This window comes from Molossus molossus, unplaced genomic scaffold (assembly GCF_014108415.1).
Source record: "Molossus molossus isolate mMolMol1 unplaced genomic scaffold, mMolMol1.p scaffold_m16_p_14, whole genome shotgun sequence".
In the NCBI taxonomy this organism is placed as follows: Eukaryota; Metazoa; Chordata; class Mammalia; order Chiroptera; family Molossidae; genus Molossus; species Molossus molossus.
The window spans coordinates 4,297,539-4,311,551 of NW_023425349.1; the positions used below are offsets into that span (position 1 = coordinate 4,297,539).

General features: G+C 54.5%; 1 protein-coding gene across 5 annotated transcripts in view; it reads left to right on the forward strand.

Moving 5' to 3' along the window:
• The window catches only part of RAPGEF1 (Rap guanine nucleotide exchange factor 1), a 136,892-nt gene that overhangs the window by 106,954 nt on the left and 15,925 nt on the right, over window positions 1-14,013 (forward strand). For 3 of the 5 annotated variants that reach the window (XM_036260635.1, XM_036260632.1, XM_036260634.1), the window contains 3 exons: window positions 8,855-9,127; window positions 9,957-10,049; window positions 11,709-11,797. In XM_036260635.1, coding sequence (XP_036116528.1) covers window positions 8,855-9,127; window positions 9,957-10,049; window positions 11,709-11,797 — 455 coding nt within the window. The remainder of the gene's footprint in view (window positions 1-8,854; window positions 9,128-9,956; window positions 10,050-11,708; window positions 11,798-14,013) is intronic. The other 2 variants (XM_036260637.1, XM_036260636.1) reach the window with 1 other exon arrangement.

Here is a 14,013-nt window from a genome sequence, read left to right on the forward strand (position 1 = left end):
CGCGTCCTTAGCGGGCCCTCTGGCAGGCTCCTTTCACAGATAGTGCAACACTCGGCCTTCAGACAGTCCCAGCTCTCGACTGTATTTTTTTTCTCTATGAACAGAAAGTAAGTGTGAATTATCTTAACCTGTTAACCGAGCGGGACGTATAAATACGTCAAACGTTGCATACAGTGAAAAGGGGATTCCCCGGTTATTCCCCAGTTAACAGGTTAAGAGTATCTACAATATCCTTTTTGAGCCGTTTCGGGTTTCAGGACTGTCAGTGAACTGGACTGTTTGCTACAGAATGAAGGAAAATTTAGGGCGTTTTAATTAAGTTTGGGTGTGAGGGGAGGCGGAGACATCCAGCATCAGAAACTCGGTAGATGCTCCGTACCAGCGCCACAAAGAAGCCTGAGGGTGGGAGCTCAGGCAGGTGCTTTGTTTTGTGGAGGGGAAGGCCACCCCCCCACTCCCCACCCCCCACCCCCCACCCCGCTTAGGCGCTTCGGGAGTGGCCTGCAGGGAGAGCAGTTGCACCTGGTCCACTGTCACACCGCACTCTCCATGGTCCCTCGTGCCCCCAGATGGGCCCTCGTGCCCCCAGATGGGCCCTGGGAAAGCGTTCTTGTCCACTCTTCCAGGGACCCCGCAAGCGCAGGGCCTGTCCTGGTGTATGTCGAGCAGCAGGAAGGGTCCAGAGCGAGCGGGGCAGCTGTCATCCTTGAACAACGCTTGCAGTTTGTGAGTCAGAATGAGACGAGCACGAGGGGACTTGTGCACAGGGCGGGTGTGAGGAATGTCCTGAGAGGTACCGACAGTCAGCCGGGAGCCCATGGGCCGTGACACAGGACAGAGTCAGGCAGAGCTCCGTGGGTGGGTAGCACTACAGCTCTGGCTTGCAGGACAGTTAGGATGTCAGGGACCTGAAAGTCAGGGGAAGCAAGCCCGAGACTGTCCACACCCAGAGTCCTGCTTGAGGGCAGGGCTAGAGAGCCTCCCATACATTCTGGAAGGTCCCCTCGAGTGTGAGCGCTCAGGACTCAGATCAGAGGACAGCTGCTGAAGGGTAGTGACAGTAGCCAGCCCTTCCACATGTCCTCAGCCATCCCCGCACCTTCTCTGAAACCAGCTGCTTCCTGAGCTTCTGCCTCCCGACACGACCTTGGGCCAGGCCAGGCTTTCCCAGTTCCCCACTGCACGCCCTTGTGCCCCGGGCCTTTTCCACTTCATTCCTGGGCGCTGCCCTGCCTCCTCTTGGCATTGCCCACTGGGTCTGCCTGCTGTCTAATTGCATGGAAGTGCTAACCCCCCAGGCCGCAGACACCCTTCCCTTCCTGGCATGTGCCATCATTCTGGGAGGCCTGAGCATCGGGCACTACGGCCAGTCTGACAGAACAGGGTGTTTGGGGAAGTGGGTGACTGTGAGGCAGGAGAGAGGTGGAAAGCTGGGGGTAGCCTCCCTGGGCCAGGAGACGGCCCCACAGCCCTGTCCTGTTCTAATTCTGCAGGGCCTCGATGTGCCTGCCCCGTAGGGCACTGGCATGGTGCTGGGTCCCTTTTCCTGGCCCGTGCTCTTGCTGCGCCCAGTGCCTGCCTCCACTCCATCTCTGGTCCCTCCAGCATGGCCCCTCCCCTCCACATGGACGTCCTATGTGCCCTCTCCTTGTCATGGCCCTTCTCTGGCTTGCATTTTCTCTGATCCTGACCCTAGGTAGTACAAATCTTTTTTTTAATCATCACCCGAGGGTATGTTTCCATTGATGTTTTTTCAGATAGAGAGGGAGGGAGAGAGAGAGAGAGAGAAACATCCATTGATGTGAAAGAGACACATAACTGGCTGCCTCCCCCATGACCCCCACTAGGGCCAGGGATCAAACCACAACCGAGGTATGTGCCCTTGAACCCATGACTCTTGGGTCCGTGGGCTGACGCTCTAAGCACTGAGCCAAACTGGCCAGGGCAAAGTATTACAACTCTTAAATATGGAGTGAGTCCATATTCTTCTTAACTCTTGACCAAAGTATGACTGGGACTCTTGGTAACCATTAGGGTTGCCGGTGCCTTTCGGGTATTGCAATACTGATGTTGGAAAATCCACCTTCCCTGGCCCCCAAACGACTCTCTGGTGCACCCTCTCTTTGCTCACTGAGAGTTATGGATGTTTGCAATCACCCACTCAGATGCTAGAAACCTGTTGAAATGTGTCTTTACCAGCTTGGCTTCCAGAATGAGCCTGGATGAGTAAAACGGCTACAAGACCCATGTTTTAGTAGAACTTGAGAAGATCCATAATAACCCGTTTGTTTTTAAAGAGGTGTTAGGTAAGAAAGTCAAGTGTGTATCATCTTTTTTTTTTTAATTAATTTATTTTTTTATCCTCACCCAAGCACATTTATCTTGCATTTATCTTCAGATAGCGGGAGAGGGAGAGGGGGAGGAAAAGAGAGAGAGAAACATCAATGTGAGAGAGACACATCGAGTGGTTGCCACCCACACGACCCCAACCAGGGCTGGGGACAAACCAACTGAGGTACGTGCCCTTAGCAGGAACTGAACCCGGGACTCTCTGGTCTGCGGGCCGCTGCTCTAACCACTGAGCAAAACCAGCCAGGGCAAGTGTGTCTCATCTTGAGGACTTGATTGGGGTTGAGGCCTTTAGGTCTCTCTGTCGCCCCATCACGCTGCTTCCCAGCATCTCATCAGGACCAGCGGATGCTGACTCGTCACATGATAGCCGTTCTGTTCCCATGAGTCAGATGACTGGTCCCAGGCTGTAGCTGAGAACTCTGCTTCTTCCCCATTTTCCCTGTCTGCTGACCCAAGAGGCTCTGGCTGCTATCTGTCTGACCCAAGAGTTTCACAAGTAGTTCCTGTCTGCTGGGCTGCTCAGCTGTCCGCCCTGAGCCTGCCTGCCCTTCCTAAGTGCAGTGCTCCCGGCAGCACTCTGAAGGGTGAAGTCTGGGCCCAGGCCCGTGCTGAGCCTTGACGGCCTTGGGGAAGGAGGTGCACACAGACCAGCACCTCTTCTGGGTCTCGCAGGTCTGCTTCTGACTCAGGGCAGTTCGGCTGGTTGGGTGCCACCTGGTCCTTGGGAAGGCCACGTGGTGACGTGAACACTGAGGGTGCTGTCCACGTGCATTGTTGCCTCTGCTTTCATGTTCTCAAGCTGCCTGTCTGCTGTCGAGGGCCCTTGCTACGCTCTGTGATGGAACACTCACCACACTCCAGAGATGAGGCACCACAGTGGAGAAGCTGACCATTCGCTCAGAGTCTTGAGTAAGAGCTAAGGTTAGAGTCCAGATCCCCATCGTGAAAAATAGGGTTGCAGTGACGTTTATGATGTGCTTATTTGCAGTAGACGTTGAGATTTGGGAAGGCTAGGCGAAAGAAAAGTCCAGTTTTCAAGAGGCCTCATAGTGTGCTCCCACCCCACCCCGGAGCACACCCACACCTTCTTCTCAGGCGTGCAACTCCTAAACGCCAAGGGTCCCCACGAGACTTGCAGCCAGGGGAGCGGTGGACAGCGGCCCCGTCTAGGCTCTCTCCTTTTGCTTCTACCCTAAGTCCTTCCTGTTCACTATCCCCAGCTTTTCTCTCTCTCTCTCTTTTTTTATCCTCACCTGAGGACATTTTTTTGCATTTATCTTCAGATAGAGTGGGAAGGATAGAGGGCAAGAGAGAGAAACATCCATGTGAGGGAGACACATCAAGTGGTTGCCACCCACATGACCTCAACTGGGGCCGGGGACAAACTGCAACCGAGGTATGTGCCCTTAGTGGGAACCGAACCCAGGACTCTCTGGTCCACAGGCCGACACTCTAACCACTGAGCCAGATCGGCCAGGGCCACTATCCCCAGCTTTAATAACCATACTCTGAAACTTTAAAAAAATAAAGAGGCTTTGGTGTTCTGACACTGTGGAGTATAGCCACAGGCTGTAAATAGAGTTCCAAGAATAAGTTAGAGTCCCTGCCATGCTGTTTAAATCCAAACCTAGTAAAAATAGTTCAGTCAATTTCTAGAACTGAATTCAAATTATTTTTTAACCTGTAGTAAATCTTTCTACAAAGAGTAGCAAATAAGGTCGGTGTTTAGTGACTGTGTGGGGCATCCTCCAGTGTGTTGGAGGTTTGTGCATGACTATAATTAGCCATGAAACCATTGGCCAAAAATGTAGTGATTTCAAGGAAGATCTTGTGACTTGGGTCACAGAAATATGTCACATGAGAAGAAAAGTACTGAATTTCTACATTTACCTGTCCTGCCTAAAATTCTCCTAGGCAAAATATTTTTGTTCTTTTACATCCTTTGTTGTAAAATACACATTAGAATTTTCAATTTTAAAAATAGACTCCAAGAAGGTTTTTTAAAACGAGAAGCTATGTTTTGACCCCACCGTGATGCTGATGTTGCCTGTCTCTGAGGGCTGCACGCAGCGGGACCACCCAGGGGCTCCTGCCGGCGCCGCCTCCGCCATCGTGTCAAGTGCGGTGGTTGCAAAGTAACACAAGGGCATCAGGGGGGACGGAGTTGATGGGGACCAGGAAGGAGAGAAGAGACGGGCCAGCACTCTTCCCTGCAGCTTGCCAGCTGGAGTGGCCTAGCAGGGGTGATCAGGGCCATCTCTGGGAACCAGATCTGGGGTGCCTCTTCCCAGTTCTTCCTCCCCGAGAGACCACATAGGGTTTCGTGCAGCGGCCAGAGTCCTGACTTCTTCCCCGGACTTGGAGTCCCTGCTTGAGGGAAGCATGCCCTGAGTCCACGTGGGGAGGAAGCCCAGATCACACCACAGCATCTTCCCTCGAGGGTGTCTTCTCGCAGGTGATGGATGAAAATTGAAGCCCCAGAACCAGCTGTCCCATAGCTTATCAGCTTTGCTAAGTAGCATCCAGAAACACTGCAACCATAAGCCTTGCTTGAGCCGAGGGTATGTAGTAATGACCCATCTCCACAAACACCTCACCACCACAGGAAGTCCAGTCACGGAAGTGATCGCATTTCCCTCTTGTTGGTAGGGTTGAAGGTTCTCCAAAGTGAGGAGCTCAAGTCACTGTGAAGCAGCCATTTCATCCGAGGCCCTTTGGCCCGTGGCTCTGTCCCGCAGCTGCTGGTACGCCACGGCCTCCTCGGACTCCGCCAGCCTTCCTTATAGTCAAAGGAATTTGGTGGAATGGATGTTTTGTTGAGGAGTCAAGATTTTTCATTTAAACATCTGCTTTCTTGCCAGCACAACACAGGGCCCATCCCTGGTCATTTTCAGGCCAGGACTAATGGAGAGAGTGTCAGTGAAAACTGGTGCCCAGCCAGCTCTGGGTGGTTTTGCTTTCTAGGGTGTGAGCAGCCTCCTACTAACATAGAAGGTTCAGGCATCATCCTTTACCCTCAGAAGACAGAAGACGCTCGGTGGTTCCTCCAGGTGTGTGTTTTCCAGAGTGGGTGCTGATCCCGGAGTCTCGTGAGGGTGGATCTTTCTCTGCATCCTGACTCTGTAGTCTCCCCAGCCCCAGTCGCTGCCTTTTGCATGCTAGTGATCACAAAAACTCAGCTAAGGAGAGCTCCGGGCAGTTAGGAGACTGGGTCCTGCAGAGCCGTGGATGGAACAGTCGGGGGCTGCTGTGTGCTTAGGACACTCGCTGAGTATGGGCCATCCCCACACATCTCTTAGAAGCTGAGCCATGTGTTACGAGGTATAAGGATCAGAGCCAGAGCCGCACTTCATGTAGATTGAGATGATTCATGCAGAACCCTGGGCACCTCATCTTACCAGCAGGGAGCGAGCATTCAGGGAGGAGCTGTCATCATCATCATCAGGAGATGGTCTTTGTTGGCCCTTTGAGGGATGGTGTGATCAGGGCTGATGGGGGTGGGCTCTTGCACTCCTAGGTCTTTTGAAGAAACCTGCAGTCTCTGGACAAGCAGCCCCTCTTATCAAGCAGCCCCTCTTATAAAATCCTCAGCCCAAACAGTCTTACTCTGGCTGTAAATAACAACCCCCGCTGCAGAGTGCAGCCACTTTGTCAGAGGCAAAGCCGGGCACCAGCCAGGTCCCAAAATAAACTTCAGGCTGTGCTGAAGTGGTGTTCCTGTTCAGTGCCAGCTCTGCCTCTCTCCCTGCTCCTATGAGTAAGTGTGGTCTTACCGGCCCGGAAATGCTTCTCTGGGGAAGCAGTAGAGACCAGACTTGTTGGAAACGGTATGATAATGAGCCTCACGTCTGCAGAGCAGCCAGAGAGGCACCGAGCTCTGGTGATTAGAGAGCAGACCCTTGTGTCTCCCCACCCCCTCGAGGAACTTCTCCAGCTTGGCTCCTGTCCCAGCATGACTGCATAGCTAGAATACCAGAGCTGCTCAGGAGCCAGGGAGGGGAAGGGCTGGGACACTGGGTCCAAGATAGCCCAGCCTCCTCCCTTTCTCCTGGTGGCTGCCCCTCCTGCAGTGCACCCCCCGGTGCATCCCTGGGCCAAGGCTGGTGCTTGCTACTCTTCCATACTCAGAACTGGGGTGCTGCTGAGGCCGGCAACACTCCAGGCACTCTAATCGTATTAGAAGCAGTTCCTAAGATTCCTCCCTTCATGAGATACCTATTGGGCCCTGTTAAGTGCCTCAGCTCTGTTGTGTCGAGTGGCTCCCAGATTGGCATTGGGAAGGCAAGGGAGGACAGCTGCTGTTTCTGTGGTGCTTGTCACGTGCCAGGCTGTGCCCAGCACTCACAGGGCAGCACTGTCAAGCCCACACAGGCCTGTGGCAGAAGTGCTGCTGTTTCCAGCCCAGTCCTGTGTGACTGAAAGTGTGCCCTCAGCAACTGCCCTGCCCCAGCTCCCAGAAGAAACAGCAGCAGTGTGGGCTGCCCCCTGAACTTGTCACATCAGACCTGAGGAGCACGCCACGTGCTCCTGTGTGCACGTGCGAGGCAGGGGCTCCAGCAGCGCAGGGCTGCCGAGTGCCCAGCGAGCTCAGGGGGGGAGTGCCCGTGAACTCTGTCAGGCTCTGGGAAGAGTTGGCCCTTTTGTCTTGGTCCGTTCCGGCTGCTGTAACAAAGCACCATGGACCGGGTGGCTTATACACAGCAGACATTTATTCCTCACAGTTCTGGAGGCTGAGAGTCCAAGATTGGGGTGCCAGCACGGTCAGGTGAGGCCCTCTTCCAGGGCCCAGACTTTTCATTGTATCCTCACCTAGCAGAGGGCCAGTATCACTCGGGAGCCTCTTTTTTTAAAATTGATTTTAGAGCCCTGGCCAGTTTGGCTCGGTGGTTAGAGCGTCAGCCCGCGGACCGGAGAGGCCTGGGATCGGTTCCCACTAGGGGCACATGCCTTGGTTGCAATTTGTCCCCAGCCCCGGTTGGGGTCGTTTCAGTGACAGCCACTCAGTGTCTCTCTCTCACATCAATGTTTCTCTCTCTCTCCTCCTCCCCCTCTCTCTGGCTCTGTCTGAGGATAAATGCAAAAACGTCCTTGGGTGAAGCTAAAAAAAAATTGATTTTAGAGAAACATTGATTTGTTATCACTTATCTATGCATTCTTCGGTTGAGTCTTGTATGTGCCCTGAGTGGGGATCAAATCGGAAACCTTGGCATATCAGGACGTCTCTCTAACCAGCTGAGCTCCAGGCCAGGGCTCTCTGGAGCTTCTTTTTTTTTTTATCCTCACCCGAGGATATTTTTCCATTTTTTGTACAGATAGAGTGGGAGGGAGGGAGAGAGAGAGAAACATCGATGTGAAGGGACACATCGAGTGGCTGCCACCCGCACGACCAACCGGGGCCGGGGACAAACTGCAACCGAAGTACATGCCCTTAGCGGGAACTGAACCCGGGTCTCTCCGCACCGCAGGCCAACGCTCTAACCGCTGAGCCAAACTGGCCAGGGCTCTCTGGAGCTTCTTAAGGGTACTGTAGATACTCGGGCTGCACAGCTGTCCGAGTGAGAGCCACTGGGCTGGGTGCTGAGCAGTGGTTCACTCGCCGGCTTCTCGAGAAGGAGGTGTGAACAGGACGTCCTTCCAGCAGGAATCTAAGCCTTCAGTGTTGTCAGAATGTGTGTGGAGCCTGCAGTCATTCATGTGGCTGCACAGGGCTGGCCTTGCGTCTGTGAGTTAGATGGGGAAATAGCAGGTATGAGTAGGCACCTGGGGGATAGGTCTGCTGCGTCTGGTGTAAACCAACATCCCCTGGTGCACACGGGGTGAGAGGGCCTTGGCCTCCCCACGGAGCAGGTGGAGCTTTCCATTCCGATGGGCACAGCCACGGAGGATCCCGGCTGCCAGCAGGCTGGACAGAGGGAGGGCGCTTGCCTGTCCCAGGTGGAAGTGTAGCTTTGTAACAGATTTGACCTCCTGTTAAAGTTTAATTGTTTGCTCTTTTGTCCATGGGTTTCAGAAACCCGCTGCCAAGTGCAGAGAATATTTGCATGAGTGATGGACACATCAGCAGTGATGTAGTGTTTGACTTTCAAGGGATAAATCCGAAGAGAATTATTATCCAGAAGATGCAAAAGGAGTAAATGTGACCAGGTGTCTGACTGCACACACTGAGTTCAGCCACACGGTTCTTCAGAGGACAGAAGGCCTGGGTGGGGATGTGTGACGAGCAGAGGGTGTGACCGCCCACACAGAGCCGGGGCTCGCTGTCCTCGGGGTGGCCTGCTGTGCAGACACTAAGGATGGTGCCGGTCAGCCTTCAGGCCTTCTCATGGGAGTGGGGGGCCTCAGGCAGAGGACCACAGGTTGGTTGGGCCTGGTCAGTGGCCCTCGTTGAAATTACTGTGAACAGCCCATCAGAGCTCAGCCGAGTTAATCTAATTACTTTCTCTTTTGTCTGTTTTCTTCCCATCTCCTCGTTTTGTGTTTGTTTCCCACTTGGATTCTCTAGTATAAATCTGTGTTTAGGTCCTACTCCCAGGACTTCGTGCCTCACAACCAAGCTTCCGTACAACCTTTCCTCCCATCTGCCTCCTCTTCCTCTCCACACTTCCCACCTGTCCACCAGTCTCAGAGCTCGGACCTAGCGGTGCCGCTCGCCGCCAGTCCGCCTCCCGGCACCGTGGACGGGCCTCTCTCGCCTTCTCAGGAGAGCACCTATCACGGAAACACTGTCTGCCTTCCTTCCGAAACCTCTTTCACTGACTCGCCCCAGACGCCTTCGGTGAGAACTCAGCACACACCCCCGGTGTGGGGCTGCGCGTGGCGACACAGCCGGTCACTGTTTGCGAGGCTCCTCCCTCCGCCACAGGCAGCTCTGGCTGGCGCGTGCCCCTGAGCACATGGCTATGTGCAGGTCGGTGGCAGGTGGCAGGTGACGCGTAGCCCATTCCGTACAAAGTTCCTGACAAACTCGGGGTCTGAGTGTCCACAGATGGGTCCGTGACCATTTAGAGGCGGCAGTTACGGTGAGCGTGAGACGGAAAATGCTGCCAGTGTTCTGTCTGGTTGGCGGTGTGCAGAGGAAGGTGCGGAGATCACGGCAGCTGCCTTCTAGTTGATGTGCTGAGCGCAGGGCCTGCGTTCTGTGCTGCCGAGTGGACTGCAGAGCTTCTTCCGGGCACGGACGTGGGCAGGTAGAGGGGCAGAGCAAATGCAGGCAGTGGGGACTGACCCCAGCACGTTGAGTCATCTTGGTGGTTGCCTCCTCCCCTCCATTCTGGCCTCCCACCGCACTGGGGACCTCACAGTTCCCACCATGGTAGAGTGGGCAGGGGTGCGCCTCTCCAGGACAGTTGAGTGGCCCTTGGCGTCTTTGGAGAAGATCCAGCAGGAATGTGTGTTCCCTGTCACACAAGTAAGAGGTGGCCAAGCAGTTTCATTCTCTGACCCTGGGGCAGAGTTGCCCAAGGAGACCTGTGTGCACACTGTCACTGTCTTCTCTGTCCCGTGAGAGGAGCATCCTGGTAGGGCTCCCAGCAGGCTGCCCTCTGAGCCTGGGGCCGGCTAGGGGGCCCGTCACCTGTGCTTTCCTCTCGTCCTGTCTCCCCCAGAGCGAAAACACCAGCGAGGAGGCTGGTGAGGGTGAATACGTCAGTCTGTATTCCTCTGGCCAGAGCAGCGAGGAGCTGGCTCCCTCTCGAGGAGTAAGTAACCTCGGGGCTGCCTTGTGCATGTGGCCAGCCTGGCAGGGGTTGGACCGGCTTCTGGTTGGCTGAGCCCCTGGTCACTAGCAGACCAGGCCCCGTGGGGAGAGGACGTGGCCCTGCGGAGGTCTCCCTCGGCTTCCGCAGCAGTGCACGCGGTGCTCCTGGAGCCTGTCCCGCGGCCTGTGGAGTCTGCAGGGCAGCCTGCCGATGGCCTGGGCGGCATCGGGTGCACTTGGGATTTCTTTCTGTCCCGTCTAATAGCGTTGAGGTCCGTCCTCCATCCCCTTCCCATAGGAAGGGACCTCTCCCCACACGGAGCCTCCCACACCATCGCCTCCTCTTCCTCCCCAGTATGCCCCCTCACCCCTTTGCCAGCTGCTTCTGCAGAAGCAGTGAGTCTGGCAGGTGGCCCCCCTGAGAGAGTAGGGGCCACCTGATGCTGCCTTCTGTCTCAGCCGTCCCAGCTGCAGGCGAGCGAGGTTTGGCAGTTCTGTTGAGCAGTCAGCTTTCGGGTTTTGCTGCAACAAAATGTGAGCAAGTTCGAACACCTCAAAAATAGCTCCCCCGGCACCCTGAGTGGGATAGTCCTTGGGGCTGTGCTCTCCATGGCAGTCGGTCCGACGGTCCAGCCCCTGAGAGGTGTGGTCATTCCTGCTAAGATCCCCCTCAGGGGGATCCCCACAGGATTCTAGATATCCACACAAGTAGTGGCACCTTTCACTGCCCGCTTCAGGTGTTAGCAAGTCGTAGAATGTTGAGTTTTCAGTACAGTGGGATTTGACCCCATGTGTAGGAGCTTAGCTATTTCTCCCTGGAGTTCCCACCTCACCTATTACCTCGGTTGCCCCCTGCCCGGCATCATCCAGTTCAGCCTCTGGACTATGGCATGTATCCCAGGCTGGCCCTCCTGACTACTTAGAACCCTCTCCATGATGATGCTCCATGGATTCTTGCTGCCCAGTTCTGTCCTGACCTTGGTGGCAGATCAGGGATGCTGGAGCGCATGTTGTTGCTGAGCGGGGTGGGCCCAGATTCCCAGGAAGAAGCGAAGCTGCTTTGGGCGTGGGGAGGGGGGTTGCATCATGCTTGGGAGCAGCTGGACCCTTTGGAGCCTCCCTGGGAGGCCATCAAGCACAGCAGTCCTGAGGTCAGTCTTGCATGAGGAGGTCAGCAAAGCTTTGCTGCCCACCAGCAGGGCATAGTGATTAAGGACATAGGTTTGGGTTTGAGTCCAGGCTGCAGCCTTCTAGCTGTGTGGTCTTAGGCAAGGCCCTTAACTTGTGCCAGCCCCTGTGTGTGTGAATGGGCATGATGATGTCGGCTAATGGATAGGTCTCGATATGGGCAACAGTGCCTGGCTGAGCTTTGCTGAGTAGTAATGACTGTGACATCCTTCAGCGAGGTGGTTGGGATGGCTTTATCCCCGTTGGCAGCGGACATGTGTTATAAGTAGTGGCACCTTTCACTGCCCAGAGGGTGAGGTGCTAGTCTGAAGGGGACTCTGCTTTCTGTGTAATGAACGGTGTGTGGGGTCACATCTTGGATCGCTCCCTAGGAACTTACACTCTAAAGCCACTTACAGGCAGGAATGCTGGGAAGCACATGGGCCCCGGCATGGGCACCTGTCACAAGCACAGCACTGACTTCTCTTTTCAGGAATCACCAGCTGTGAAAGATGGACATCCCAGAGACCCCTCTTCAGTCGGCAGTGTCCCGGGGAAGGAGAACAGAGATGGTGGAGAAAGGTAGGAAGTGACCCGAGCGGGGCCAGAGGCCCTGAGAACAAGTCCGTGGTGAGAGCGGCCTGAGCAGCCAGCCAGCCAGCGCCCCTGGTGCTCTGTCCACGTTCTTCCTTTTGTGTGACTCTCACGGTTCTATGTGCTCAGGGTAGAAAACGTGGAGAGTACAGAAAGGTGCAGGGGAGCAGGAAAAATCACAAATAACCCACCCCTCGAAGGCCTTTATCTTGGCATGCAGTTGGCATACTGCTTGATCACCTGCACACGTGTGAACCCGTCTTACAAACTGCCCGTGAGTCTTTTTCAAATCTTAGGCCAACCTTCCTCGACCTCTTCCAAGTTCAGGTGCAAAAAATCCCCCCAAAAACTTCATTGTGGGTTTATGGCTATAGTGTATATATTATATTCTTAAACCATTTGGAAGTAAGGTGCAGACATGATCCTCGCCCCTAAGCACTCCAGCCTGCTGAGAACTCAAGGCCGTCCTGGTCACAGCGCCACGCACACCTGAGAAAATGCGTCGTGCGTCTCCTCACACCAGCAAACCATCTCACGGCTCCCTACCTCTCTGGATGTCTGTATGGCTTATTTTGTTTGAACCAAGGTCAATCAGGAGTCATCATTGCATTTGGTTGTATGTCTCTGTCGTGTCTTGTAACATTTTTCAGTAAGTCAGACCTGACCAGGTTTGGAAATAGGTAGTAAATTCCTCTGATGTGCTCTTACAGAGTACGGTGTGTAGGGCTGTAAACCAGCCCACCCACCTGCACCTTCATGTCGGCTTCACCTTTGTGGAATGTCCCATCTACGGGGTGGGCAAAAGTAGGTTTGCAGTTGTGAGCACATGAAACAGTGTTTATTCTTATATTTATTATTAATTAATGTGTTATAATCCATACGAACAACTGTAATCCTAGCTTTTCTTCCCTCTTAGGCCAAGGTTCAGCTACCTCTGAGGTCCTGGGTGCAAAGCTAAGCATTACCCAGTTGTCATTGTCAGGCCTAAGTGTAAGCGTTTGAAGAGGTGGTGAAAATAACAAGAGAGAGAAGAAAACTATTAGAAAGCACCCTACAGGGGCCATTGAAGAGGGCGGCCCACCGGCCTGCTCTCGGCTGCTGCTCTGTGTTAAGCAAGGGTGGTAGGATTTCTAGTATGTCTCTGCCACACGACAACAACTCGTGGGTTCTGTCTCTAGCTCCTTGGGCCTGAGGCCATTTCTCAGAGTCCTGCTGGCCTTGTAAAGGGGGCAGAGGATGAGTACATTGACTGGTTAGAAACATCACTGGGATGCGGTCCCCTTCCCTGAGAGCCAGACCACAGGCGTCACTGACGAGAGGCATGACACAGGGTTCTTCCCAGGGCCGCTCAGAGTGCGGCTGTGGCCCACCCGTGCTGGCACAGACTTTTATGTCTTAGATACTTAGGGTTAAAAATATGGCCTGTGACCACAAGGGCAGCAGTGCCTCCCGGAGTCCATATGAGAATCGTAAGTGTGAATTGGGAATATGGGGATAAACTCGAGGAAAGAAAGGTGCCCACAGACGCAGTGCCCATGTCCCTGAATGCCCCAGCCATTCACCTGCTCCCTCTGCTGGGGTGGAGGGCCTCTCCTCACCCTTCACCAGCACACTCCTGCTCAGCTCTCCAGTCCCGGCCTGTCTGGCCCATCCTCAGGCCCCGCCCTGCCCTTGAGACTCGGCTGAGACCCCTGCTCGTGTTACCGTCTGTCTCTCCTACTGGGCGCAGTGCTCCACCCCACAGAGGGGCGGCCCCCAGCAAGACCTAGGCAAGGACATTAAGGTCACACGAACTCTCGCCCATGTTGCCTGGCAGTCTGCTGTTCCTGTCCTTGAGTCCTGACTGCAGGTAGTGGGCCTTGACAGAGTGACCGAGACCAGCACTGATGGAAACAGACCAGTGGGACCTTCTTGGTCTCCTTGCTTAACCCCGTCTGTTTATAGATAGGCCCTCCAGAGAGAGCAGGAGGCCCTGACCAGTTTGGCTCAACGATTAGAGTGTCGGCCCATGGACCAGAGAGACCCGGGTTCGGTTCCTGCTAAGGGCACATACCTCAGTTGCAGTTTGTCACTGGCCCCAGTTGGGGTTGTGTGGGTGGCAACCACTCGATGTGTCTCTCTCACATCGATGTTTCTCTCCCTCTCTCCCTACCCCTCTATCTGAAGATAAATGCAAAAAAAAACCAAAATGTCCTCTGGTGAGG